The sequence below is a fragment of the Myotis yumanensis genome, unplaced genomic scaffold (assembly GCF_028538775.1).
Source record: "Myotis yumanensis isolate MYYU_CA2020_CCGP unplaced genomic scaffold, mMyoYum1.0.hap1 SCAF_7, whole genome shotgun sequence".
Lineage (NCBI taxonomy): Eukaryota > Metazoa > Chordata > Mammalia > Chiroptera > Vespertilionidae > Myotis > Myotis yumanensis.
The window spans coordinates 91,821,403-91,848,064 of record NW_027223758.1 but is presented as its reverse complement, the minus strand read 5'-3'; the positions used below and the strand labels follow the sequence as shown (position 1 = coordinate 91,848,064).

Genomic DNA, 26,662 nt, shown 5'->3' with positions numbered 1-26,662 from the left:
CTTGCTTTAAGTTACTGTGTAACATTGCTCACACTCTGAGTGTTTTAATATTTGTGTTTTCCTCTTCTAAATTATGTGACCTTTGGTACAGGATCTTATTCATACACCTATCTCCTACAGAATCCACAGATACAAAGGGGGAGGAGCTAGAGAAATCGTTTAAAATTAAATTAAATGGAATGGGGAAATACAAAAAGTAAATCAGTACGAACAAAGTTAGAATAATATAAATTACACTTAAGGGAACTCAGTAGCTGTGTTTTTTTTTTTTTTTCTGAGTTTGTACCACTAATTAATCAGAGAAAAAAAAGGATGATTCACTTTTGGAAAGAGCATCTTAAGTTCAATTTCAGCTCTAAGGAATATGAAGTGTACAAATAGACTATTTCAAACATTTCTATGAAATATACAAATAGACTATTGCCCTTTATAGGAGGATTTTATTTAGTCTGACTTACAGGTAACAGGACAAACGAGGTGTCTAGGCTGGTCTCTGTCAGCTTCTCGAATGCCTGGGCCCAGTGTAGATTCAGCTCCGTGAAGAGCCATGCCCTTCAGATCTTCACTGATGGGGCCGAGCCCACAATTCCCTGAGGTCTGTCTCCCAGTCTCTCGCCCACATGGATCCTCTTAGGACATCAGCGGTATATGGCGTTTCCTGTTCTTCAGGGGAAATTAACCCGATGTTATCAGTTCCGAGAGCCCATGTGATGACCTGCGGAATGTCAAGATCATCAGGTCCCTGAGGACCACAGCACAACAGAAGGCAACAGAATTAACGTCGCCCCGGAGCAAGGCGTGAAGAGTCTGTGCTTCCGTGTGAAGGGGACCCGTGTTGGTTTTGTCTGTTGAAGGAGAAGAAGGCTTTCATGAGATCAAGCTCCGCACGCCAGATGTCAGAGGCTGCATCGATTTGTTGCAGCAAAGACCCCAGGTCTGGCCCGCTGTCACGTGGCTCAGATTACAGTAGCCCCTGAGCAGGGCTATAATGGAGAGCATCACCCTTGCATCCTGTAGGTCTTTGAGGACAAATCTAGCACTACTTCTGGGATGCAGTGTTGCTTCTGATTGAGCGGTTTCAGGGGATTTCATTTGTCTTTTCCTATCACCAGGGCCCTGACTCCACAGGGAAGTGGACCAATGTGAGAATCGTGCCCTCTCTGAGTATGTGTTTCCCAATTACAAATGCAGAGACAGAGGAAACACAGAGCAGGCTCGTGAACCCATGGGACTGACTGAAAAAAAGACACAGGTGGGAATTTCATGTATGACCAGGTCTCCACAAGTCTCAGCTCTAACCAGAGGGTCATGATGTGGTCTTGGGTCCCCAGGCTCAGTGTCAGTTCAGACTCTGTATCTTCCAGACCTGGAATGGTCTACAGCTCCCCTACCAAATGGTAGCAAGTTCTATGGAAATCTGGGGGGATATTCACCGTGTACTCTTACGGTAGTTTTCAAGGTCCCTCCTCAAGGGGACATGATGTCCACCCAGGGGCTCTGTGTAAACCTACACAGGCCTAAGACTGTGTGACCATCCACGCTCTTCCACCAAGGCACAGGGTTTTCCATCTACTCTTTTGTGCTCAAATTTTTTGATTACGTAGATCGCATAACACCCTGATTAGCCGTCTCACTGTCTCACCCCAAATACAAATGATCTATTAGTCACTGCCATAGATCCCTGCAGATCAAGCCCCGGCTTGCCACTCCAGCCTTGTTGCCCATTATGGAAATCATATCTCCTTGACCTCAGAAAGCTAAGTGCACGCCTGGCTTCTACCATTCCCAAACCCCCTCAGTCCTGGTGAGCTCAGGGAGCCTAATTCTTTCACAGCATCTTCAACTGTCAGTTCTGACCAGAAAAATTTGCTGAACTCCTCACAACTGCTGGCCTCCACTCACCAGTGCATTCCACGTTGCCTTGGAGAAGGGGATGCTCTGTGATGGGTCCTGGTTAGCACAGTCCTGTGTGGGTTTCAGGGTGTAACATAGAGTCCATTCTAACATCTACACATCCTGAGGCTTTTCTAAACCCTCACCTGAGGATAAGTTTATTGATTTTTAAGCGGGGGGGGGGGGAGAGAGAGAGAGAGAAAGAAAGAGAGTGATTAGTTCCCTCCCGTATGTGCCCTGACTAGGGCATTGAACTCACAACTTAGGCATGTGCTCTGACCAGGAATCAAACCTGCAACCTTTTGGTGTATGGGACAACATTCCAACCAATGGAGCCATCCAGCCAGGGCCATCCTGAGACTTTGAAACCTTCTTCAGCACTGTGCCAAAACACCCTGGCAGCTCCATTTCATCTTCTGTAGGCCACCATCATATCCAAGATTCAAGGAGCCATCAAAACCATAAGGAGAGCTCTTTGCCAGAATAGCATGGGCAAGTACCACTACCCTGTCGATAAATTGATCCCTACCCAACCTCATACTTCCCCTTGTCCCCACCTACCCAACACCCTCAGGTTTCACTCTCATGTGTTCCCCTGATTCGGGCTGAAATGTATTGGTGAGGTCCTAGGATGCTTTTGACACACAAACTATTTTATTCCAGAAGTTCTTCTGCTGGGCTGTGCTGACCCTGATGATCAGCTTGGAAGTAATAAGGGGCAGTGGTGGGTGATGGTGAGGAAAACAAGCATCGCCTCACACCTGCCTCAGGGATGTGGTGTGTGGTCTGCACGGCAGGCGAGGTTCTTGTCCTCTGGCAAGGAGAATGGGGCTGCTTCTGTGAACCTGGATGTTCAAGCTCTCAGAATCTTCCAACAAAGTGACCCCCATCTGGACCTCAGTGTCCTTTCCCTTTCATTCAGGCCGTGACCTTGACATAGAGCATTCACTGAGGTGCTATTCAGTTCGTCACCGTTGCTTCACATGTTTGCTGACATTCTCACTTCCAGTGGGAACACGCAGCTTTGGAGAATGACTGACCCTGGGCTGGGGTCGGGAAAGGTCTTTCTGAAGACCGACGGGGCAGTAGAATGGCCCACAGAAAGGCTCCAAGGCAGGAAGAAGCGCAGCTTATTTGAGGACATAAGAGCTTGGCCTGGCCCTGGCCGGGTGGCTCAGTTGATTGGAGCATCGTCTCACATGCCAAAATGGTTGTGGGTTCGAGCCCTGGTCAGGGCACATACCTAGGTTGCAGGTTTGATCCCCAGTTGGGGTGTATGTGGGAGGCAACCAAATCAATGTTTCTCTTTCTCTCTCCCTCTTTCCCTTCCACTTTCTCTAAAATAAATAAAATCATATCCTTGGGAAAGAATTAAAAAAACAAAACAAAAAGCTCAGTCTGGTCAGGGTGCATAGCTAACGGGAAGAAAGAGTCTGAAGGTCAATGAGGTCACGGGTTTTTGTTATTTGTTTCTATGTTGTGGTTAAGAAGCCCGCTATTTTAAACCATTAGCTTATTAAAAAGATCAATACTTGAAAGTCTGAAATTCCATTAGATGTACATTTATTGTTTCTGCCCTCAGGTAACTTAGAGTCTAACAGAAAAGTGAAGACAAAGTGTCATATTTTATAATATATAATACACTCGGCACGTGTCTTTGGGAAGGCCACAGTGCCACATGAGCGTTGGGTAGCGTGTGGGATTTATTTCTTCCACAGATATTTAACCAGGGCCTTCTCTAGGGATACAAAGATGAGTAAGACAAGGAATTCAGTCTTCCAGGCCAGCCCGACACATACACAAATAATTAGAAAGTATAAATGTAAAGGTGAAAATATACATAAGCTCGAATGGGATAATAACAATAGTTATAATTTATTAAGCACTTACTAACCACTTTACAAACATTTTCCCATTTGTTTCTCCCAATAAACGTACAAGGTAGGTATTGCTATCCTAATTTTTGAGATGACAAAACCAGTACTCAGAGAAGTTAAGTAAATTGGGGAGGTTCCACAGTGGAAAATATGGAATTCAAACCCGGTTCTTAGGAGAAGCACCAAGCTCTTAGCCACCATAGTACATGCTGCTTCTCAGGAACACGTGGTGCTCCGAGCAGGCGTCTCATCCGAGCCCCACCAACGCAAGGAATGCCTCATGGTGTGAGTTCAGGGATTAGGAGATGTTGGGGGCACAGATGGGGGGTTAGCAGCAGGAGGCAGGAAACTGCACAAAGTCAGGGAATCGTCATTCCAGGTTGTTCTAGAGTGAGCAGGGAGGCAGGAATTGGCAGAAAACGTGATTGGAGAAGGACTGGGATCATGGAGGACATTGCGTGCGTGTGCGAAACAGACCGGGGTGGTGGGAGTCACAGAGCTTTAGGTAGAGAAAGGCCAGGTGTGGAGAAGGGTGTTGAGGGAGTGAGAGTGGGAGAACCCTTAGAAACTGTTGCAGTGTTTCAGGGAAGAGAGGGTGAGGGGTTGAGCTGGATGAGCAGCAGAGTAGGTGGGAGAGGAAATTAGAAAAATGTAGGTGGTGAAGTTAGGCTTTTCTATGGGTGTGTGGAAGGCCCCCTGTCAGGGAAGGCACTGGCTTTCCTTTAAATTCATGTCGATTGAACCCATGATGAAGGCAGAGCCTTATCTTGGGGGGATATCTAACCAAGAGGTGGTAATGCCTCATTGACCTTCAGAGCCAGGTGCTGGGAAATGGGTTATCTCAATCTGATCAAGCACCAGGAATGAATGCGATTCGGACCCACCCAGAGGTGACTATGGTGACTGTTTACGAGGAAGCCACCAGAACGCACACATCCCCCTTCTATTTACCCTCAGTGAGACTTCCTGGCATTTGGCTAGATTTAGAGAAGAACCCATTTGCTGGCACCTGGCTCTGAAGGTCAATGAGGCATTCCCACCTCTTGGTTAGATGTGCCCCCAAGATAAGGCTCTGCCTTCACCATGGGTTCAGTCGACATGAATTTAAAGGGAAGCCAGCACCCTTCCTGGCAGGGCGCCTTCCACAGGGTGTGGGGGTCGGCACAGGAGAAGTCTGGCTTGACTCTTTGGTTCCCAACGTGGGGGCCAGAGGAGCTGATGGTGATGCCATCGGACAAAGAGGAGGCAGGTTGGGGTTGGATGATGAGCTCCACGTTAGTCACGTTGAGTTGAGAGTGCTACCGCGACACCCGGGGGAAGCGGTGCAGCGGGACACGGAAGATCTGAGGCCGAGTCCACAGCCTTGTGTGGGCTGGAGGAAGAGATCTGGGAACCACCAGCCTAGGGGTGTAGCTAAAGCAAGGAGACCAGAAGGGGTTTCCTAGGCGGACTGGGTGAAGGGAGCCGAGAGAGGGATGGTCAAGGGCAGGGGTGGGGAGGGAGGGGATGGAGGAAAGAGGCATGGGGTAGGCGGATGGTGTTATGTTGGAGAAGGCACGTGATGAGGTAATTAAGAGAGAGGAGAAATGGGCACCCGGGCAGTACCAGTAATAGGAACAAAATAGGGGGAAAAGCAAGAATGTTTTCAAAGAATATAGTTCAATTTGGCTGGACCGTAGGAGTTTGATGCAGTTATTTGGTGCTATCAGGTCAGCGTAATATTATTGAGGGCCCTGAAGCCAGGCGAGAAGCTGGGAGCACAGTGATGCTGTGGGATGTTCATTTTCAAAGTGTGGAGAGTGGATCAAAGTAGACGTACAGTGACCGTTACCCAGCCCTGGAGAGGAAGGGAATTCCGACGCACTTACAGCCTGGAAGAACCCGGAGGACACCATGCTAAGTCTCAAAAGAACAAATACTACCTGATCCTCCTGGTCCTGCTCACGTGAGGCACCCCAGGAGTCAGACTCAGGGGAGAGGAAGGAGGGTGGTGGTTCCCAGGGTCGGGGGAGGGGAATGGAGTCAGTCTTGAATGGGGATGGAGTTTCAGTTTCGCAGATTGAAAAGAGGCCTGAAGGCGGATGGTTGCACAACAGGGAGAATGCACTTCACGCCCTTAAAATGGTTGAGATGGTAAGTTTTATGTTATGTGTTTTCCCACAATTAAAAGTTTTAAAGGAAAAAAGAGAGAAAAAACAAATGAGAGAGACGGTGGAGGCCTCCTCTTCCGAGGGTATCCGGGTAGCCCAGGGCCCTGCTCTGTGGCTACACCCGGGGGCCGCGGTGGGCCTGCCCCCAGAGCCCGATGAAAGGGCTGTGTGTGCATCAGGGACGGGCAGTGCTGGCAATGCCAGACGCTCCACTCAACCGACGGGCAGGAACAGACAACCCTCTGCCTGAAGTCCAAGATAATGCACATTCTTACCACTTAAACGAAATTGCAAAATATTTCTCGGGGCACTTGCATTCAAACTAATTACCCAAATAGGAAAGCTTTCCCACTTTTCCATCATTTCAAGTCAACTCGAAAAATGGCTTTTATTTTTTATTGGCCTTCACTTTGTCCACTGTGAAGTGGAGTTGCCAAAACTGCCTTTGGCACAACATGGCCTTTAGTCTTTTGTGTTTCAGAAGGGGAAAGTTTCCACTCCCCCTCTCATCTGGAAGATTCTCAGAAGGTCTGGGCAGTGCCCAGCGCGGTCCCCATGGCTCCCTTCATCATTTCAGCTCCAGTTCCTGCGCTTGGCGGACCTCCGAGGCCAAGCTTCTGCCCCAGCTCTGGGCCAAGTCCCAGCGGACGCTGGGACCCACACCCAGGGACCCGGCTCTGAGCTGAGAGTCTTTAACTTTTCAACAAAGCAACAGCATGAAGGTGGGCCGCCTTCTCATCACTCGTCATTGACCAGGACAAAACAAGTCACACACACATAAGGGGTGCTCAGACTTGGCCAGACAGAAGACTCCTCCCGGGAGACGGTCAGAAAAGAACATTCCCGCAGCCTCACAGAGGTTCTGACTCAGCACATCTTGGGTGCGGTACGGAAATTTGTTTTTAACAAAAATCTGGATGCCTGTCATTCCGGGGGTCCATGCACTACGTTCTGAGGACTTGATAAGCTAAATCAGAAAAAAAAAAAAAATGACAATCATCCCAATCATTTTAAGCCGGTATTTCCTCTCGTGTTCTGAGCACATCTCAGTTCACAGTATTTCGGAAGAACATTTTTCTTAAACGTTGGAAATATTGTGAGGAAATGAATGGCTAAAATAAAGTCCTACAAGTTTGCCCCCGGTTTTCTGCTCTTTGGGGACAAGAGTCATTGCTGCGGCTCCCATGGCCGTGTTCCTGTCTCCTCCAGCTCCCGGGGGCTCATGGGAGGAGGGGACAGAGCCTGAGACGCGGACAGTGGCCTGTCCGTGGGAACCTGACGTCGCCCAGGATGACAGCAGGAGGCGGGGGAGCGCTGTGAGCAGGAGAGGGAGGTCCTCAGAGAAGCTGGGGACTCGGCAGGTTTCCGGGGTGAGGGAGGGAAGGGACACCTTTAAAGCGAGAGTCGTGTTGAAGGCACAGGAGCCACGAAGAGGTTTCCTCGAACAAGGAAATGTTCGTAGGTTCCACGGGGCATAAGCCCAAAGACCAGCAGCCTCTGGGGGAGGGGAGGGGACCAGCCTGTGACGGCCGCCCGGGCTGCACAACACAATCTGTTTAAGGAGAACGTCCAGGGACCGCTTTTCCTTGGAAGCAGGTGGTGGACGAGCACCCGGTCAGAGCAGGAGGTGGGGTGCGTAGGGGCCACCGGGCGAGGCAACGAGTGGCGGGGCTGGGCGAGGGCACGGGCGCCCACAGGGCTCCGATCCTCTCCGCGAGCCCCCTCAGGCCTGCCCGCGACTGCCAGGTGGGCACGCAGCAGGCGGCAGCAGACACTCCCTGTCCTGGAGAAACAGTTCCAAATGGTTTAAAATGGTGGCTCTGGGGCCAAACATGCCTGTGGCCAGATCTGACCCACGTGCTGCCTGGTCTCAGCTTTGGAGCCAGAGCCCTTGCCAGGCAGCTGCGGGGGTTGTCATTAACCTCTCTGACCTGTTTCCTCCTTCAGAACGTGATGGTGCCATAATGCCCACCTTCCATCTGTTATGAGGCTTAGACACTGAATGAACGTATGCATTTTGCCAGTGTCCATACCTGGTAAGCCCCAGTAAATGGCCTGTATATGAACCAGAATCATGCACTTTTTCAACATTATTTCCCAAATAGTAATAAACACATCGTCTTCGAAAGGGAAAAGGTTACTGTGTCCCCAGCTGTCCTCGAGGCCAAGGTGGGACTCCTGGTCTAGAGAAGGCATGTGCTTTAGATCACCCCCCTCACCGCCCTGGCCAGGGCCCCCCTCACCACCCCAGTCCCCCCTCACCGCCCCACTCCCCCCTCACCGCCCCACTCCCCCCTCACTGCCCCACTCCCCCCCTCACTGCCCCAGTCCCCCCCCCTCACTGCCCCCGTCCCCCCTCACTGCCCCAGTCCCCCTCACCGCCACAGTCCCCCCTCACTGCCCCCCCTCACCGACCCCGTTCCCCCTCACTGCCCCCGTCCCCCCTCACCGCCCCCAGTCCCCCCTCACTGCCCCACTCCCCCCTCCTCACTGCCCCACTCCCCCCCCTCACTGCCCCAGTCCCCCCCTCACTGCCCCAGTCCCCCCTCACTGCCCCACTCCCCCCTCCTCACTGCCCCAGTCCCCCCCTCCTCACTGCCCCACTCCCCCCCCTCACTGCCCCAGTCCCCCCTCACTGCCCCACTCCCCCCTCCTCACTGCCCCAGTCCCCCCCTCACTGCCCCAGCCCCCCCTCACTGCCCCACTCCCCCCTCACTGCCCCACTCCCCCCTCCTCACTGCCCCACTCCCCCCCTCACTGCCCCACTCCCCTCACTGCTCCACTCCCCCCTCCTCACTGCCCCACTCCCCCCTCACAGCCCCACTCCCCCTCCTCACTGCCCCACTCCCCCCCTCACTGCCCCAGTCCCCCCTCACTGCCCCACTCCCCCCTCACAGCCCCACTCCCCCCTCACTGCCCCAGTCCCCCCTCACCGCCCCAGTCCCCCCTCACCGCCCCACTCCCCCCTCACTGCCCCAGTCCCCCCCTCACTGCCCCAGTCCCCCCCCTCACCGCCCCAGTCCCCCCCTCACTGCCCCCGTCCCCCCTCACTGCCCAGGGCCTTCTCCTTAGACCCGCTGGTCCTGCAGGTCTGAGAGTCCCAGGGCAGAAATGCACCCGTTCCCCACTGGGAGATGCTGGAGAGGGACCTTGCACTTAGCAGACATCTGTCCCAGTGACTTTTCATGAGCGCTTTGCTAGAAACGGCGCAGAATGAATGAAACAGACACCGTTTCTCTCCTCCTGCATCTAAGCCCTAAGACATATTCCAATGACAACAGAGATTTCATATTCGTACGAAGAGGGTATAAGAAATGGACAAATTAATGAAGCGAAAAGGAAGGACGGGGGAGCGCCTGCATCCGCTGGTAAGAGAGGAACTGGACGCACGTCCCAGCGGGGGACCATCCTTTCGCTTTTCCTGTTGATCAGAGAGCTCACCCTACGTGGTGCAGCGAAATTCCAATGACACAAATGAGCATACTCTGGAGTAGAACCCCTCAGAGAGAGCACAGCTCCGGAGTGGATGGCGTGGACAGGGAGCGAAAAGTCCGTGTGGAAGGTGTGCCGCTGACGGTGGGAGACACAGCGGGGAGGTGTGTGCAGAGACGGCAGCAGCTCATGAGTGCTCGGCCCTGACACGGAGATCCGAACGGAACGGGCGATCGCAGCTACGTGGGTCTATCACACTCAGATACGAACACCTGCTTTTCTGTGAAAGGCATTTCTGAGTATTTACTGACGGAAGCAATGACATGGGAAAAGCCACATGATGTAAGCGAGATTTGAATGACATGTGGTTTAACTCAGGGTAACAGCTGACCAGTTAAAATGAATTTCCCACTCAAATGTGCCTTCTACTTCAGGGTCCTTTGGAAAAAAATGTCTAAAATGCATTACGACTGCTCACGGGGGTGACACATGGTCTTATGTTCCGGACTCTGATTTAATCTGTGAATGCACTGGTATCTGACTTGGTTAGGGCAGAATATTTAAACTTTAAAAAGTACCTTAATTTGCTTATGCAAAAGCCTATTAAGATGTTCCCAGGGGCGCCTGTTCTGTTTACTCTCTAGAATATAACCCATCTTTGAAGTGGCGCATTCGTTTTTGGGAAGTCGTTCGCAAGCTGAAACATTAGGCCGAAAACAAAGCTATTCACAGAGTTCATGCCACATACAACGCTGTGCACATGATGCTTTGATTCCAATAACGCTCTTATAAAACTCCCTTATTGTTTGAGGTCTATAGTCGGAGGGGCAGCTTTTGTTTTTTGATGAGTCTTCCATCCTGAAACAACCACCCCCTCCCCCCAATTAAACCAGAATTAGGAGCACATTTCTATCTGCCGAGGCTTAAACTCAACCGCCTGCCTCAGAAGCAAAGGCCCCCAGTGGTTGTGCTCATTTCGTCTCTGCGTAGAGACTCCAGAGAAAACGGAATTAATTCCCTTCTGTTTCCCTGGAAGAGGAAGGTTTTTTTTTTTGTTGCTTTGATCTGAGCATGTTGTGCATTTTTTATTGGCTGTTGAATATAGAAAGCCAGAGCCTCATCTGGTGTGTCTGCTGCATTCTCATATTGTAAATCACACAATGCCTCCCAATCTAAAGTGAAACGCCCAGGCCCCAAATGCCATTTCAAAATCAATTTGTCATTGCAGTTGATTGAAAGATTTCCAGGGTATAAGAAAACTAGCCAGGGTTTGATTCATATGCCTCAGACTGCTAGAAACATATCCATGCACGTTATGCCACCAATCCAGGATGGAGACATCCACTCATGCTATTTTAGATCCCTCTTCCTGTCGTGGTGGGGTCTGCTACAGCGGATGGAGCAGCTGGCTGGGTTATTGCTTCTATAATCTGATCCATAATGCAAAAGCAGCTCTTTCCCAAACATTTTAGAGTAACTCGAGTTGTTCACATGTCTCTATGAGGTAATTTTCCTATAACTTTGTGCCAATTGGTGTCATACTATTTGGTAAAAGTCTTCATTAAATCAAGGCAACTGCATTTAGTTAAATCTCTCCCCTACGGAGAATTATAGGAAAATTACAGTTAGCTGATTCAAGGCTGTCCTCATGAAGTAAATACAGTGTTTTAGAACATGAATGCAAACTACAGAAACGGAGTGGTATAATTAAACATCAAGTAGTCCAAGTGATAGAAGTCATAGATTAATTGTCTCTCGGTTCTGGTCAGATCCTTTAAGTACTGTCTCACCACCTGAGCGCTGGTTCTTTCATCGGAAGAGTGCCTGTCCTTGAAGTTGGGGAATTTCAGCTCCTTGGGGGCACCGATCAGCTGTAGGAAGTAATTGGCATCTTCTTCCAAAGTTTCAAATTTCCCGACAAAATCGTAGTTGATCAGACATGGGTAGCAGAGCTTGCTGACCTTCTCCCAGTGAATGTCCATTCCTACCGGCCGGTGCGAATCCAGTAAATAGTGAACGAACTCCTTGAATTTGACTCCAGAGCCATTATTGAAGGCTTTTTCACAGGCATTGGGCCGGTATTTCTTTATAATCGCTTTCCCAAATACCGGATGGTAATAACTATTGGGGTGTTCAAATTTGTCCCTGAAGGCGGACACTAACCTCTCCATGGGGTCACGAACAAACACCGCTTTGGTGTAGGTGTTCAGACGAGTGTGTATCCCTTTTAGGTCAAAGCTGTCCAGCTTCCTCAAATGCTTCCCGTAGTGGACGGCGTCATGGGAGATGTTGTAGGCTGAGGGAGCCAATCCGTTCAGTACCATCAGAATCCTCTTCCAGTTGGAGCAGCCAGCCTTCGGCACTTCACAATATAAGACTTTGTGTTTATCTTCCACGTAGATCCTGGACACCATGTGAAAGAGATGCGACTGAGGGTGGCTCGCTCCACCGTATTTCCTGCAAAACTCCTGCAGGAAAGACCTGCGCTTCTCTTGGGTTGCATCCGCCTCCCTCCATGTGTTGTCCTTGACTAAGCTTTTGTTTAGGGGGCGAGTGTCCAGTGGCCAACTCATTCCTCTGAACGTCTTGGAAAGGGTCTTCGTTCCTTGATGTTTTTCCATCAGCTTAATGGTTGGTGACTCTGCGGTCTTGCCCGAAGGGTGACCTTCTCCTTGTGAGGGACTGGTCTCCCTTAAGACCCTACTAAACCTCTCGGGGTTAAGTAGAGGATTTTCCTTTTTTTCCTTGGAACCCTCAGGCATGTGGAACTTGGGGCTCTGTTAAAATAGAGAAGAAACATTGAAAGCACATTCACAAATGTGGGTATAGTGATAAGAAAGCTGACATATTTATTTTAAAATACTTTCAGGGAGAGAACCTCACATAAGCTAGTAGAACAATTTAGCAAAGCATGCCAAAGGTACATATTGTAGTAAGCTTCTTCACAGAAAACATAACAATAAAAAATGGTATCCAAAATGATTCATTTTGAATCAAAACTTCATATTATATATATAGGCTACGTATATGCTATTATTCATTTAGCTCTAATGTGTTACCGTACACTAATAGATTTTCTCATGCTCAATTATCTGAAAATTATTGGGATCAAAACATAGTTATTGACTTGAATCTATGTCCATAGTAAGTTTATTATTGTTTTTGTGCTATCCTTGCATCTATGGCTATCAATTATATAACCGTACAAAATGCCCCCAAAAGGGTATCCACAAGATGGAAAGAAAAGGGCCCTGAATATTTATCTTAGCTTTGCCTGTAACACAATACAATGTAGTTCAATCATTCTGCAGGTCAGTGGCTCTTGAGAGCGTGTGGAATGTGCTATTTTCCAGCATTGATTTAGTTAGTCCCCCTGAATGTCGATACAAAATGTAGTTGCATTTGGTTGAAAATGTTTGTTGTTGTTTTGGGGAATTTTGTAATAACAGTTTAAAGTCATAAAGTAAAACTTAAAATTGTAGCAAGGCTAATTATAAAGTTCTGATAACCACTTCAGTTTTCCAAGGACTTACACAGAGTATTTCCCCCCCAGCTCGGAAAAGGCTTTATTTTTATAAATTCATGTATCACAATAATTTAAGAACTATAGTCATACTAGAATACAATTTCATTCATGTATGAGACCTTCCCTCTTCCCCAAGTGAAGAATGACTACGGAATCCAGAAAAGGTGACTTGATGTCCTCCTCTGTATCAAAAACAGGATTAGAACTTAGTTCTCTGGTTGGTAGGATGAGTCAGCCCATCTGCCATCTGCCCTTCATCTGACTGCATCCTACATCTTTCACGGTGACTGGGTAGAGACAGACATGGGAGGAGGGATCTACAAGGCGGTATCCTCCAATAGGGACGGAAAGGATAAGGACTTTGGCTTCTACTCTGGTAGACTAGGTCGCGTTTGGAGAGCAGAAACATAACATGATCTCACTTAGATTTGAAAAGAGCGCTTGAGGAGGAGACGAGAAGACTGAAGGGGAGATACACATATGGGGTTGTCAGCAAGTTATTGGGAAAGAAAAATTAATGAGTTAACGATGTGCTGTGGCAATAATGAATGGGCTCACCAGCCTAAAGGTGTGTGTGTGTGTGTGTGTGTGTGTGTGTGTGTGTTGGGGGGGAGTGTAGAGGAAAATTTCCCAGGGGAGATGTGTGTATATATAGGGAGATAGAGATATAATATTTCCCATTGTATCCTCAAGTGTCCAGAATGGTCTATAACCTATAGCAATTGCTCAAGACCAGTGGTCGGCAAACTGTGGCTCGCTAGCCATATGCGGCTCTTTGGCCCCTTGAGTGTGGCTCTTCCACAAAATACCACGTGCGGGCGCGCATGTACAGTGCGCAGTTGACTTAAAACTTTAAGTAAAGTTTATTAAGTTAATTTTAGGGAACGTTGTGGAGTGAAAGAAGATGTAGTGTCGAGGATGGAGGAAGGTATGTTGCGATGGTTTGGACATACAGAGAGGATGAACAAAAGGAGAGAGACGAAACAAGTATACAAGAGGAGTGTGGATGGGAGAGTTGGAAGGGGTCGACCTCAGAGAACGTACCTCAATCAGATTGAGGACGTTTTTAGCAAAGGCCAGCTTAGGAGTACCCTGATTAAGTTAATAACAATATACCTACCTATATAGTTTATGTTTAAAAAATTTGGCTCTCAAAAGAAATTTCAGTCGTTGTACTGCTGATATTTGGCTGTGTTGACTAATGAGTTTGCCGACCATTGTTCTAGACTATCTGTTCAATGAACAAATGAAAGAATGAATGGACTTAAGTGTTCAAAGACGGTTAGGAGTTTTCTAGCATATTGAGCCAAAGAGCTAAGGAATGAATCACGGGGGGTGGGAGCCACCTCCAGGCACCATGGTCCTTCCACTAGCTGAGCTTCATGTGAGGAACCCCTGATCCCCACACACCAGCCCGGGGAACCCCATAACATAGCTTTCAGAATGTTTAACTAAAACCATTCGTCTGCTCTCTGCCCAGAGGCTGCCGGGATGACGTCAACACTCCGAATCCCTCTTTACTCTGACCAATGACCCGTGGGCCATCACGTGTTCACAGATAATAGAAACTGTGACTTGAGGTTTGGAAGATCAGGGGGCTATTGGTAGACGGCTTGGGCAGGACTCAGCCCAGGCCTGCAATGAAAATGCCACTACATTTCTGCTATTGCTCCAGCTACTAGAACTAGAAAGAATAACTGCTATTATTATTGTTTTAATAGTAATTATAAGCATCCACCGTAATTTATGTGCCCTGAAGACTAACAAAGACAAAAAAATCAACCACCCACTGTGCGCTCTGGGCCTTCTGCTTGGGGTCATCACCCTCCCCTTCCATCCGCAGGACCTGCGGCCTGTCTGCTTCCCCAGAGGTGCGTTCTCCAGGTGAAAGCTGGCTGGCCCCCGGGCTCTGCCTCCCTGGCACTTTCTCAGTGGACGGAACCTCGCTTACTCGAACCCCTCGTTCCTCAGGCCAGCAGACAGGAGGCTCTTTCCTGCTACTCAACCGCTGCCTCCAGGACGGCTCCTCCGGCCTAACCTCCGGCTTCTGTGAGGCACACGCTTCCTGCCGGCCAGCCTTGACCCTCCTTACACTGGCATCTGCCTTTGTCCTTGACGCTTGCACCTCACGCTCTGAAGACCTTGGCTCCTCACTCAGATTTTGCGCCTTCACCCCCACTTTCATCAGCCTGGGCAGTGACTCTGAGCCCCAGTAAACCCTGGTTCCTTGACCACCTCACCTTTCACAGCAGTGCTCTCTGCTTCACAGGGACCGCGCCACAGCCAGAGCCTGCGCCACCCCCACGATCCCCTAACCGCCGCCGTCTAACCGTCCGCTCACTGTTGCTTCCAGCTCCGCAGTTCACGTTCCATGATGGCATCCCAGCTCGCAGCAGCCAGCAGGCCTGGCTCTGGCCCCTTTGGTCTCAGAAAGTCCCCTGGATAAGGAAGTGTTTCCAGCTCACCTTGACTACATTCTGTTCCCTCTGAGATTTGCTCCCACAGAACTCTGATCTGCCCCCTCAGCTCTTATGAAATGTGAAATAATTTCATGTACTTCCAAGCTGCCTTTCCCCACTCTCTCCCACCTCTCTGCACTAGAATACGACGACAGAGGCCTTATCATTCTTGTGCTCTGCTGGCTCTCTGGTCCCTAGCACAGTGCCGGGCACATAGAAGATGATCAATAAACAGCTGGCGAAGGAGTCAATGTGATTGTGATGTAACGATGGGCTTCCACACAATCATTGTATGACCTTGTCAAAGACCAACAGTGCTAATCAAAAGGTCAAGATTAACTCAGGGAAATAATTTACCAATTCTTGTTAAGGTGCCGAAAATCTATGTTCAAACAAATCCTTGGCAGGAGGGAAGCAGATAACAGGCCCGGGTGGAGGTGGGAAAGTGGGCGCGGTGGCTGGAACCTCGCCTGCAGCCAAACCAGCCTGGGTCAGTCGCTCTGTGCTGCCTCGGAGCCCTGGAGGCTCTCCCTCAGGCCAGGCTCCCAGGCCTCGCTGTGGGCACCCCGACCAGGATCTCGGGGCTCGGGCACCCGGCTCTAATTTAGACAAGCTCCCCAGCTGTTCCCCAGGCAGTAATGGTACTTGGGGACCACTGAGCTAGAGTAGAGCAAAGGAAAAGAAAAAACAAAGAAAAGCTCATCTTGTGACATCCAGGCGAGAGAGGCGTCAGGGATGTTGGCCGTGACTGCTCAGTCAGCAGCCTCAGGCTCAGTGAGCCGCGGCAGGGGTGTCCCATCATTAAATGCCCTTCCCATCTGTCCGTCCCCTGCACCCTGTCCCGCAGGCCACTCTCTAACGCCTGCTTGGGCTAGAGAGAGGACTGCAGGAGAGAAAGGTTCATTGCGCCTAACTCAGACTTCCGTCTCCTGTTGGCTTATTTAGTAGGAGTCAGTTTCCTCCGCTCTGAGCAAACCAAGATGTGGGCAAAGTAACCACACCCATGAGGCTTCCTATTGGATGCCCATTAGACCTTCTCATAGCAACTGCTTATCCCGTCAGCGCTCGCCGTGTAACAACCATTATTAGGCCGTGGTGACACCTCTCCCCACCCACCTGCCTTCCAATCACAGCAGAGGTTCTCCGAGATGGAGGAGTCTGGATGAATAGAATCAAGGTTAATGGGATTTTAAATTTGAGGCTTATACCACTGAGTTTCCACCCTCACCATCATAGTAATATCAGTAAGCACAGTAATCATAACACTTTTCCCCTCAAAAAATTAAAAATGGAACTTCCATTTGGCCCACTGATCCTACTTCTAGGAATATATCCTAAGAAACCCCAAACACCAATCAGAAAGGATATATGCACCCCTATGTTCACAGCAGTGCAATTTATAATAGCTAAGACTTGGAAACAGCCTAAGTGCCCCTCAGTAGATGAGTGGATAAAAAAGCTGTGGTACATCTACACAATGGAATACTATGCAGCTATAAAAAAGGAGGATTCCTTATCCTTTGAGACAGCATGGCGGGACTTGGAGAATACTATGTTAAGTGAAATAAGCCAGTCAGAGAAAAACAAGTATCACATGATCTCACTCATATGTGGAATCTAATGAACAAAATAAATGGATGAATGGAGTGGATCCAGACATAGGGAAGCAGGGAACAGATTGACTCATCTCAGAAGGAAGGCGGGGGAGGGGGGCAGGAAGGATTAACAAAGAACTTGTATGCATGTATGCATAAACCATGGACACAGATGACAGTGTGGTAAAGGCCGGGGGGGCGGGGGGCAGGTGTTGGGTGGAGGAAGTCAGTGGGATGGAGAAGAAGGGGACATCTGTAATACTTTCAACAATAAAGATAAGTTAAAAAATAAAAATAAATACATTTGAGGCTTATACCAGTGAGTTTCCGTCATCACCGTCATAGTAATATCAGTAAGAACAGCAATCATAAAAAGAGTAAATTCTTACATCTCCATTTTCCTCCAGGGCACTTCATTCTGATCGTCTCTAAAGCTTATCTTACCTAATAATAGACAAACATGTAAATTAACCATCCCTCTGCTACGCTCACCAGCCAATCAGGGGAGCATGCAAATTAGCCCAACAAAGGTGGTGGTTAATTTGCATACGTAGGGGCGAAGCGGCGGAGCAAAGACTAAAGGCTCCGTCCAGAGCAGCGAGGACTGAAGGCTCCGTCCGGAGAGAAGGCCTGGGTCCCGGGTGCCGGAGGAAAACCGGTGCCGGCAGCCAGGGGAAGGGAAGGCCTATTGCATGAATCTCTTTGTGCACCGGGCCTCTAGTCTATATATATAAAGCAAACTTATCCTGTTTCTCCCCAAAGGGGCTCCCTCTGTGCTCTGTTCTATTTCTGAAAAGGTTCTGTTACATTCCGGCCGCCCTCACGAAAGCTGCGAGATGCTTCAACAATAAGAAAGTAAATTGCTTCATTTGCATCTCATCATGCTTTTTTTTTTTTTTTTAAATCCTTTTTATTTATTTCTTAATTGGATATTCTTTAGTATCCTCTAATTAGCCTCCCAGAGAATGAACACCAAATTAGTCTCCTAAAGCATTTTATTTTTCATCCCTGAAAATCTGGAACTGGCTCGACTCTATATAAACTCAAGTCCCGATTCCATCGCTGGCACCTGCAGCCTGTGCCCGCGGGGGCTCCTGCCACCCTGTGTTCTGCTCCTGTCCTGACATGTCCTCTACTTGCTTCCATCGGGCTCTCGGCACCCCACCTCCACCCCCGCCCATGGTTTCCTCCTGCCTTGGGATGTCCCAAGTGTCCCGGGCTGATCTAAAAGCCGCTTCCTCGTGAAAACCACCCACGTCTCCAGGAGTCCGCTCGCTTGGAAACAACCGTAGCGCGTAGTCTGCACCCCTGCAAGGAAAGTGACGGCTTCCCCGCTCACTTTGACCTTTAATGTTCTCATTGGAGGGACCCTTCAGCCACAGAAAAACTGTACACCATGGCAGGAGCGACTGCTTCCCACCAATACCTTTAAAGAGTAGGTATTGTGGCAACATTAGTTGAGAGAGATGCGCCTGCAGATAAAAACCCGGGAGTCAAAGAAGTCTAGTGGAAAACGTGTGGCATGGGCATCAACTTGGCAATAAATCTGGGAGCCTTGCTGTTCTTAGTTTTCAGGGCCCCTCATGAGTGTCGCTCCCCTGTGAAACCTCCGCAGATCGTCAACAGTGAACTCGATGGCTCTCCGCTCTCGCCCTCAAAGCCACGGAGCACCCGCGACAAGCAAGCGCTGTGCCAGGTGCCCAGGGAGGCGTGGCGGATGCGGCAGACGTGGGCTTTGCCCCCACGGAGCGGATATTCCTGGAGGGAAAGTCTATTCGGCAAATAACCACGCATTATAGAAGGTCTCAGCCCGTGGTCCTTCCCCCCGACAGCCTCCTGGTCCCGAGCTACTGGAGCCCTAGATCCGCGATGCCAACTGTGAGAGCAGCGGTGACACTGGTGGGGACATTCCATTGGTGATATGTGGTTAAGCATCTGCCAGCCCCAGATCGGGTTTGCCTGTGTCAGCGCCTTCGAGTGACACACACGCCCCTCTGGCGTTCGTCGCCTGCATATCTGACAGCTCAGCTTTCCCAGGCTGCCCGGCCCAGCCGCTCAGTCTAGGGCAGGCCCCTCACCCTGGTGCCGGCCCGGGTTACCTGGGTGCTGCGCTAGGAAGGGGGGATCCCGAAGCCACTCAGAGGGGTTTCCTTTGGGGATTTCAGTCTGAGGGAGAATGTAAAGGAAGAATGCGAGACAGAAACAGCAAAACACAGACCGGCGGGTAGAGTGGGTGACCACCTGAGGGGCCGGAGCGAACTGATTGATGATCAAATGGTGTTTGCATGGTCCCATCTCTTCATGCATTACGATAAAATCTGTCATTTTTTTAAAAAAAGAATGTCATCTCATCAATCTAAATTATGAAGCCTTTTGGGGTTTCCACAGGGGTTGTTTCTCCTGACAGGATTGTACTTGACTCAAGATGTCACTGACATTTCCGGGCTAAGATGCCACTGAAACGGCTACTAAGAAGCATCTCGGCCATGACCATGGACTCTCCTGTGGGTCCCCTTCCTTGCAAGGCCAGGTCTGAGCGGCGCTGGTCTAGACCCCTTAGCCTGATAGTGTCTGTGGGACCCCGGTCCCCAGAGATGATATGGAATGAGTGTCTACAGGACCTGGGAGGATCACAGAGATCATCTGCCACCTGCAGCTCAGCCTTGGTAAGTGCAACTGAGCAACTGGTGGAAGGGAGGGGGAGCGGAGGGGGTGCCCCCGGGCCTGCTCCTTCCTTTCTAGAGCCCAAGTCCCAGGAAGCAGCCGCTGCCCGGGGAACCGCTCCTTCCCCACCCACACTCCAAAGCTACTGAGGCCGGGGAACAGCAATGCCAACTGGGAGAGCGGCAGCGACACCGGCCGGGCTGGTGCTGACATCTCAATATGTCCGACTCTCCTATCAAGACACTTATGGACAGGATTCTACCTAATCTATTTATAGGGCCAGATATCATCAAGCAGGCAAGCGTCACTCCCTGAAGCTCCTTTCCACACTGCAGTTATGCAAGCTGCTCCTGGGAAGAAGCGAACACATCTCGGTGCACCTTGCTCACAAATAACATCACATGTGATTCTAATAACTCCACCTGCTCCCCACCCGAGGGGGGCTGCCCAGCAGGAGAAAGGAAGCCCCGGGTTCCACGCCGGGGGTTCTCAGGGCCTCCCTCAGCTGCGGGCCACCAGCAGTGAGCCTCCAGCCAACACTGTAACAAGACGGACCTGAACGCGTCTGAGCGCCCCTCACCTGCGACAACCACAGAGACACCTGCACGTCTAGCCCAGGTCTCAGACCAACGGGACAAGCCTCCTGCCTCCCCTGTGACTCGTGACCCGTCTGTTGAGACTCCCAGGCCCAGGGCATGCTCCCGGAGCCAGGCGGGATGCATGCATACCAGTTGGCAAGGACAGTGAGTTTGCCTGTCTTGACCCCTGCCGGGCTCCAGTTCTGTTTAAAGTTCAGCTCCTGGACGCAGGCCACAGGCCGAGGGTAACCTGGGAGCGTGGGTTTGGATGAGTATCGATGGTGCTGCACAAACAAGTTAATCCTCACCCCAGCTGTGTCAGGTGGTGATGATCGTGTTTCCATGAAACTTGCTGTGTGTTTCATGGCACAACTGGCAACAGTGACAGCTGGGATGAAAATCCGGGCTCTTCTGGCTCCAAAACCGTGTGTTTCTTCACATTTGACACATGTCTGCTTCTCAGTGCTAGCACATCTGTAACTAGAAGTGTTTCCTTTTGATGAGCTCCCCGTGACTACTGAGCCACCCTCAGGTGCCCAATGTGCCCGAGTCAGCCAAGTTGGGGTGGGCAGTGGGCACACCCAGCCTTCAGTTGCTTCTCTTCCCCAGTTTGAGTTTTGTAATGTGGATGCCAAGAACTGGTGCTCGCTCTCCTGAACAAACCCAACACTTCAGCCCGGCCAAGGAGGCGCTGGGCTCTTCTCTCAGAAAACCAGGGTGTGAGCGAACACCACCTGGGCTCTGGTTCTCTCGTCGTGTGCATAAACCACACGGAGACGGTGGTCATGTGCTCAGCTCCTATGCAGCCTGGCGACAAGCTCCTAGTGCCATGGCATCCTGATTTCTCTTCTGCCTCTGCACGCCCCTCAGAAACACATGTAGACAGACGTGGTGGCCACGGAGTGGTGATGTCTTGACTTCAGCCACGCTGGCCTTTTCAAGAAAACTTCTTTTATACATTTGGCATTTCAGTGTCTGAAAATCTGGAAAAACATAACAATATGTGGGCACTTGTGAGTTGTGTGCCTGGGATGAATGGAGGAAAGCGAAGGTATCTTTCAACCTCAATAAAACCCAGCGGCTGGAAAACCTGGTCCCATGGCTTTTCACCCCCGAGACTCTAGCTCTAGATGCCATCTTCATGGGATTCATACACTGAGGAAGAGCTTCTATTTCCTGTCATGAGTAAGAGGACACCTGGGTGCTGAGTCGCCGCAGCATCTTCTAACTTCCAAGACTCATCAGCAGGATTGCCTCTCTGGGGCCTCGTAGAGAACTCAATCTTAGCAAAGTCTGGTTTCTGTGTTCTAGGTAGCGACTTATCAGATGGGTGGCCAGAAAGACGGAAGCAAAACAAAATTCTGTGTCCTGCATTTTGGTTAGTTTCTAGGGGCTATCTTACCCTTCAGACGGTCGTCTCCAAGGTGACTGGTATCATTCTGCCCCACTAACCTCATCTCCTCCCTTCACCAATCACTTTTCTGTTCACTGTCTTCTTCAAGGTATCTCCAGCCCATGGCCAGACCTGCGTGGTTTCTGAACGAGAAGGACAACATTGGCAGACCACAGGGGCTCAGACCAATTTGCAGAAGAACTCTCGTGTGCCAAGGGAGGCTGTGAGACACACATTCCACATTCAGCCCAACAACTGGTGAAATGGGAGGGAGGTGACTCTGAAGACCAGACTTAGTAGATTTTTACCACTATCCAATTGAGCTGCCAGGCGACCTCACATCAGTGTTTTTCTACATAATCAATGTCACTCACTGGAATAGAATACCTCCCTGAACACTTGGAGATAGCTGACTCAACTTCCCATCTGTAACATAGAGATAATGATGCCTACCTAATGGAGTCGTGAACAATAAATGCAATAAATACACAATGCCCAACATGCAGTGTATCCTCACTAAGTGAAGCTTTTAATCACGGCTTTCATATTCGTGCCAAGAGCATCACCTTTCTGTAGTCAGCCCGGGCATCTTGCGTTAATCCCTGCCTTGGATTGCTCATTCATTTTCCATATACAGACACCGGACTCTTCCACCTTTCACCTATCCACACAAACTGTTCATTCCTGCCGTGAATAAATATGTCATTAGACACTCCTTTCCATGCCCAGCCTATTGGCACAGCCCGCCAGCAGAATTAATGAAGCAATGTGTTCCTTTGAGAAGTAACTGTTGAGCATCTCATGGTGCACTGTTGAATGGCGCTGGGGCTAGAGGGGCACACCACTCTGATAAGAGTCCTGTTCTCATGGTCCTTACGTTCTTGTGGACGAAGGGAGATCAGGACCAAATGAATGAACAAATGAATGAACAAGAAAGGTTCTGATGGCGAAAAGTCTGATGCGAACACTACCACCGAGTGATGCGATAGAGCAGGAGTGGCAGGGAGAGTGGGAAAGACTTCCTTAAGGAGGGGTCCAGGGAAGGCCCATCTGTGGAGGAGCTGCTTGAGCTGAGATCTGAATGACAAGGAGGAAGCCAAGCATTGCAGGCAGGGCAGTGAGCGCCACGGTCCTCGCCCGGGAACGAGCCTGGTCCGAGGCGGGGACAGAGGGAGGGCCAGTGTGATTGTCGCATGAGTGAGAAGGGCCCAGCGATACAAGAGGAATTCAGAGACAAGGGAAGGCCCTTCTCTCGTAGGGACACCAGATCGTGGGGATCCTGGGAAGGACTTCGGGTTTTATCGGAGACGCAATGTAAGCCACTGAGGTTTTCTACAGGGGCAACATGCGGTGACTGACACTTTGTAAAGCTCACCCGGATGGCCAAGCAGAGAATGGACTGGGGGTTGGTAAGAGTCAACGTAGGAGTTGGAGTAGCCTAGGGAAAGACTGGTGGCTGGTACCAGTGGAAACAGTACAAAAAGGAACGTACAGGATGTGGCTTTAAGAAAAGTCCGCGCGCCCTAACCGGCTTGGCTCAGTGGATAGAGCGTCGGCCTGCGGACTGAAGGGTCCCAGGTTCGATTCCGGTCAGGGGCATGTACCTGGGTTGTGGGCACATCCTCAGTGGGGGGTGTGCAAGAGGCAGCTGATCAATGTTTCTCTCTCATTGATGTTTCTAACTCTCTGTCTCTCTCCCTTCCTCTCTGTAAAAAAATTCAATAAAATATATTTAAAAAAAAAAAAAGAAAAGCCCACGCTAACTTTCCTGAGGTCATTCCTCAACTCCCGGCTTTCGGTGCCACCACATTCTCTGTCTTGCAGAATTAAATCTGAGTAACCGGCGTCTGAAGTCCTCGGTGACCCTTCCGTGGCCATCCTCATGGCCTGTTGACTTCTCCAAACTGTGTCGATGCTAAACACGTCGTAACAGTCTGTTAGTCTGTGCAGTTTAAGGTACGCTAGCCCACTCTTCCAGGACAGAAACCCCTCCGAACAGGCTCCTGGCTGGCTTTGCCTTCCATACTCTCCCTCCCACTTAGCACAGCTGTAAACACAGCGCATGTGTGGAAATGGCTTATTGACGGATTGAAAACATACATCACGGGCATTCGTCGCCCTGGTATTTCTCGCGGATGAAGAAGGGTGCGGACCTGTCAGTATTCATGGCACCAGTGAACCAATGCGCGACGCATTCATCATCTCGGAAACAGCCAGATGAGGCTCTTGTCATCTTTCCATTTTGCCGAGATCATTTCACTTGCTTTGGTGTTTATGAGGCCATAAGTGGCTCCCATCTGCTGATGAACATATTTTTAAGAGTCATTTAGTCTGGAGAATGGAATACTTGAGGGGAAGTTAAATGGTAACTTTTATATTAAGTGTCATCTTAGTAACAGAACCAAAATGGGAAGCATGTGTTCAATTTTGGTCTTTCGTTTTCAAAGCTGTAGGTCAGGCAGAGAATTAATTTCATTTGTTTACAAAGTCGATTATGCCTAATAAAGTCTATTTTGTTTATGGTCACATTTTAGTCAATCCATTGCCTTAGAAAATGAGAGAAATCTGATTGGCTAATCATTCAACATAGTAAATTACATTGTTTTTACATCCACAGAACATCGGCCTAATTGAATTATCCAGTAATGGTAGGATGGAAATATTCCCTTTTCATACAGTTTGAGCAAGGCACATACCACTGAGGCAACGCTGTAGACTCTTGTTTATTCCACCCTTGTTTGATGATCAACCACAGAATGTAATGCAATATTTCTGGGGATAATAACTTTTCCACATTAAGGATAGTAACGACAACGTAGCTTTTACTGGGATCCATACTCTGAGTTTGCACTACTTGTTTATGTATCTTTTCCTTTGCAGAACTTTGTTCTCTGTTAACTGCTGCTTTACAAAAGAAAGTTTATGTAAAGATGTTTTAATTTACGCATAAGAGGAGAGACATGCGACCGCTTTCTCTAGTGAGAGGCAGGGAAACTGTCTAGCACGCTTTCTTTCACGCCTGAGATTCTGATGAGGATCAAGCAGCGTTTCCTCAGCAAAACCAGACACACACAGTCTATACGCAGCATCAGGCAGGCCGGGTATCTCCCCGGGAGGGTTGAGCCATGTACATAGCCTGGGAGCTGCACGACGGCCCCGTGTTGATAGCCACCACTTGTTATTTTTTTCCTTTTGGGCTTTTAGAAATGTGCTGGCAAGAGTAAAATTCAAACCGATGAGATTTTAAATAAAAAGTGTTTTGATTTGTAAATACAAAGGAAACAGTCATTTAGCACCATTACCCCAAAATTATCTTAACCTAAGTAACGACAGGAACATACGGTAAAAATATTTCCAGTCCCTTGGCCACTACTTCTTAAAACACAATTTTTAAACTGTCAACAACAACTTTTATTCAAAATGATGACGACTCGGGTGCCTCTTCCACATGATTCAGAAAGATGCAAATTTTCCCTGGAGTTTTTTTTATTCATTCTGCTAGCATGAGATGGAAGAACAACACGGGTAAAAGAGTGATAAATAAAACACTGCATTTAGGATGTATATTCAAACGTGATCACATATGGGCTCTTTGGCCCATTTGGATCGTAACTTCAGTTCAAGGTGTAAAAAAAAACAAAAGCCTTGGGACATGGAGGAGGTACTTGAGTTAATGCTAAAGGGTCTCACTCACTGTGCTCCGGTAGCTGGTCCTACTTAGCCGCTGAGGTTTGCTGCTCTGTGCTGAGAAAACCCCCCATGCTGGGGCCGTTTTGCTCATTTTACCCAGTGACTCACCTTCAGGAACAGATGCTACCACGTGGGGAGGAATGGAATTAGGAAATCTCCGAGGAGGGAGGGGAAATCGGGGCACAGGCTGACTAGCGAGGGGACAGATTTCGCCGGCCGGTGGGGATGCACCTTAGGTGGGAGAGTCACTTGCCCGATGCTTCCTTAACTATTTTTTTTTTTTTTTTTTTTAGTAGAAGCTACGTTTCAGCACAGAGACTCAGCACCCCATGCTTTCTCACAGGAGCACATATACAAGGACACTGTTATTGCTAAGAGTGAGGAACTTATAAAAGAGTTTTAGGAGCAGGTACTTTTTCTGGAAGATGAAAGAGCGAGAGGACATGTACAGTTGGTGAGAAGAAAGGTTCCTCCTTCAGTTCTCGCCTTGTGTCCCTGTTAGCTCCGCCTGGCTCCGCCCGGGAAACTTGCCAGTGGGCAGTGGATTATCCCAATGCATTACCTCCCCCCCCCCCCCCCACCCCAGTTTTTAATCCCTTTTCAGGTGACAAACAGTTTTTTTCTTAGACCAGATTCACTTGATTTTCCACTTACTTAATTTAAAAAGTAATTTAATGCTCAACAGGAACCCAGAGTGAGTACACGCTCATCTTGATTACACAAATGCTTTGAAAAACCCCCACAAAAATACCCACACCAAAACCTACCACATCATAAATGTCTGTACCTAGAGTCTCATAACCAGTGGCCTCAGCATTGCGGTAACAGTGGGGGTGCTGATTCGGGCGTCATCAGGAGGGTCCTTGACTTGGTAGAACTTCCAGAACAAGGCAGACCACAGTTGTGAAGAGGAAGGGTCTCCGGGAGAGGCACCCCCGGGCTCCGCCACCCCAGCTGTGTGCCCCTGAATAACGACACCGACAGCCTCAGAGGAGAGTGGCTGGTGCCTCCACACTGAGTTGGATGGCCCTGTCATTCTGGTGTGTGGTCTTAGGAGAGCAACTTAACTCACCAACGTTGACTCCTTGAGTTGTATCTAACACACCAGGTGGCTGCTGTGAGGTTTAAATGAGATGGTATTATGCAAATGTTAGCCTAGTGCAGGGGTGGGCAACCTTTTTGTGAGTGCGTGCCCAAACCAGCAAAATCTCTGACTCAAAATTCTTCCGCGTGCCAACCCTAATTTTTTGAGAACATGTTACGCCTACTTGCTATCTCTTAAGGTGTGCGTATGTGAAGAACCTTGAAGAAATAATAAAATTCATTCGAGCGACAAAAACACAGTATCTGATGATGAAAAATATATTTTTTAAATGTATACGTTATGTAAAATTATTTATTTATC

The 26,662-nt window shown here is 49.3% G+C and overlaps 1 protein-coding gene across 3 annotated transcripts in view; it reads right to left on the bottom strand.

Annotated features, from left to right (window-relative positions):
* Positions 1-8,992: 8,992 nt before the first annotated feature.
* The window catches only part of CHST9 (carbohydrate sulfotransferase 9), a 168,321-nt gene continuing 150,651 nt past the window's right edge, over positions 8,993-26,662 (bottom strand). For all 3 annotated transcript variants that reach the window (XM_070421241.1, XM_070421242.1, XM_070421243.1), the window contains one exon: positions 8,993-12,129. In XM_070421241.1, the coding sequence (XP_070277342.1) occupies positions 11,038-12,129 (1,092 nt within the window). In that variant the 3' untranslated portion in view covers positions 8,993-11,037. The remainder of the gene's footprint in view (positions 12,130-26,662) is intronic.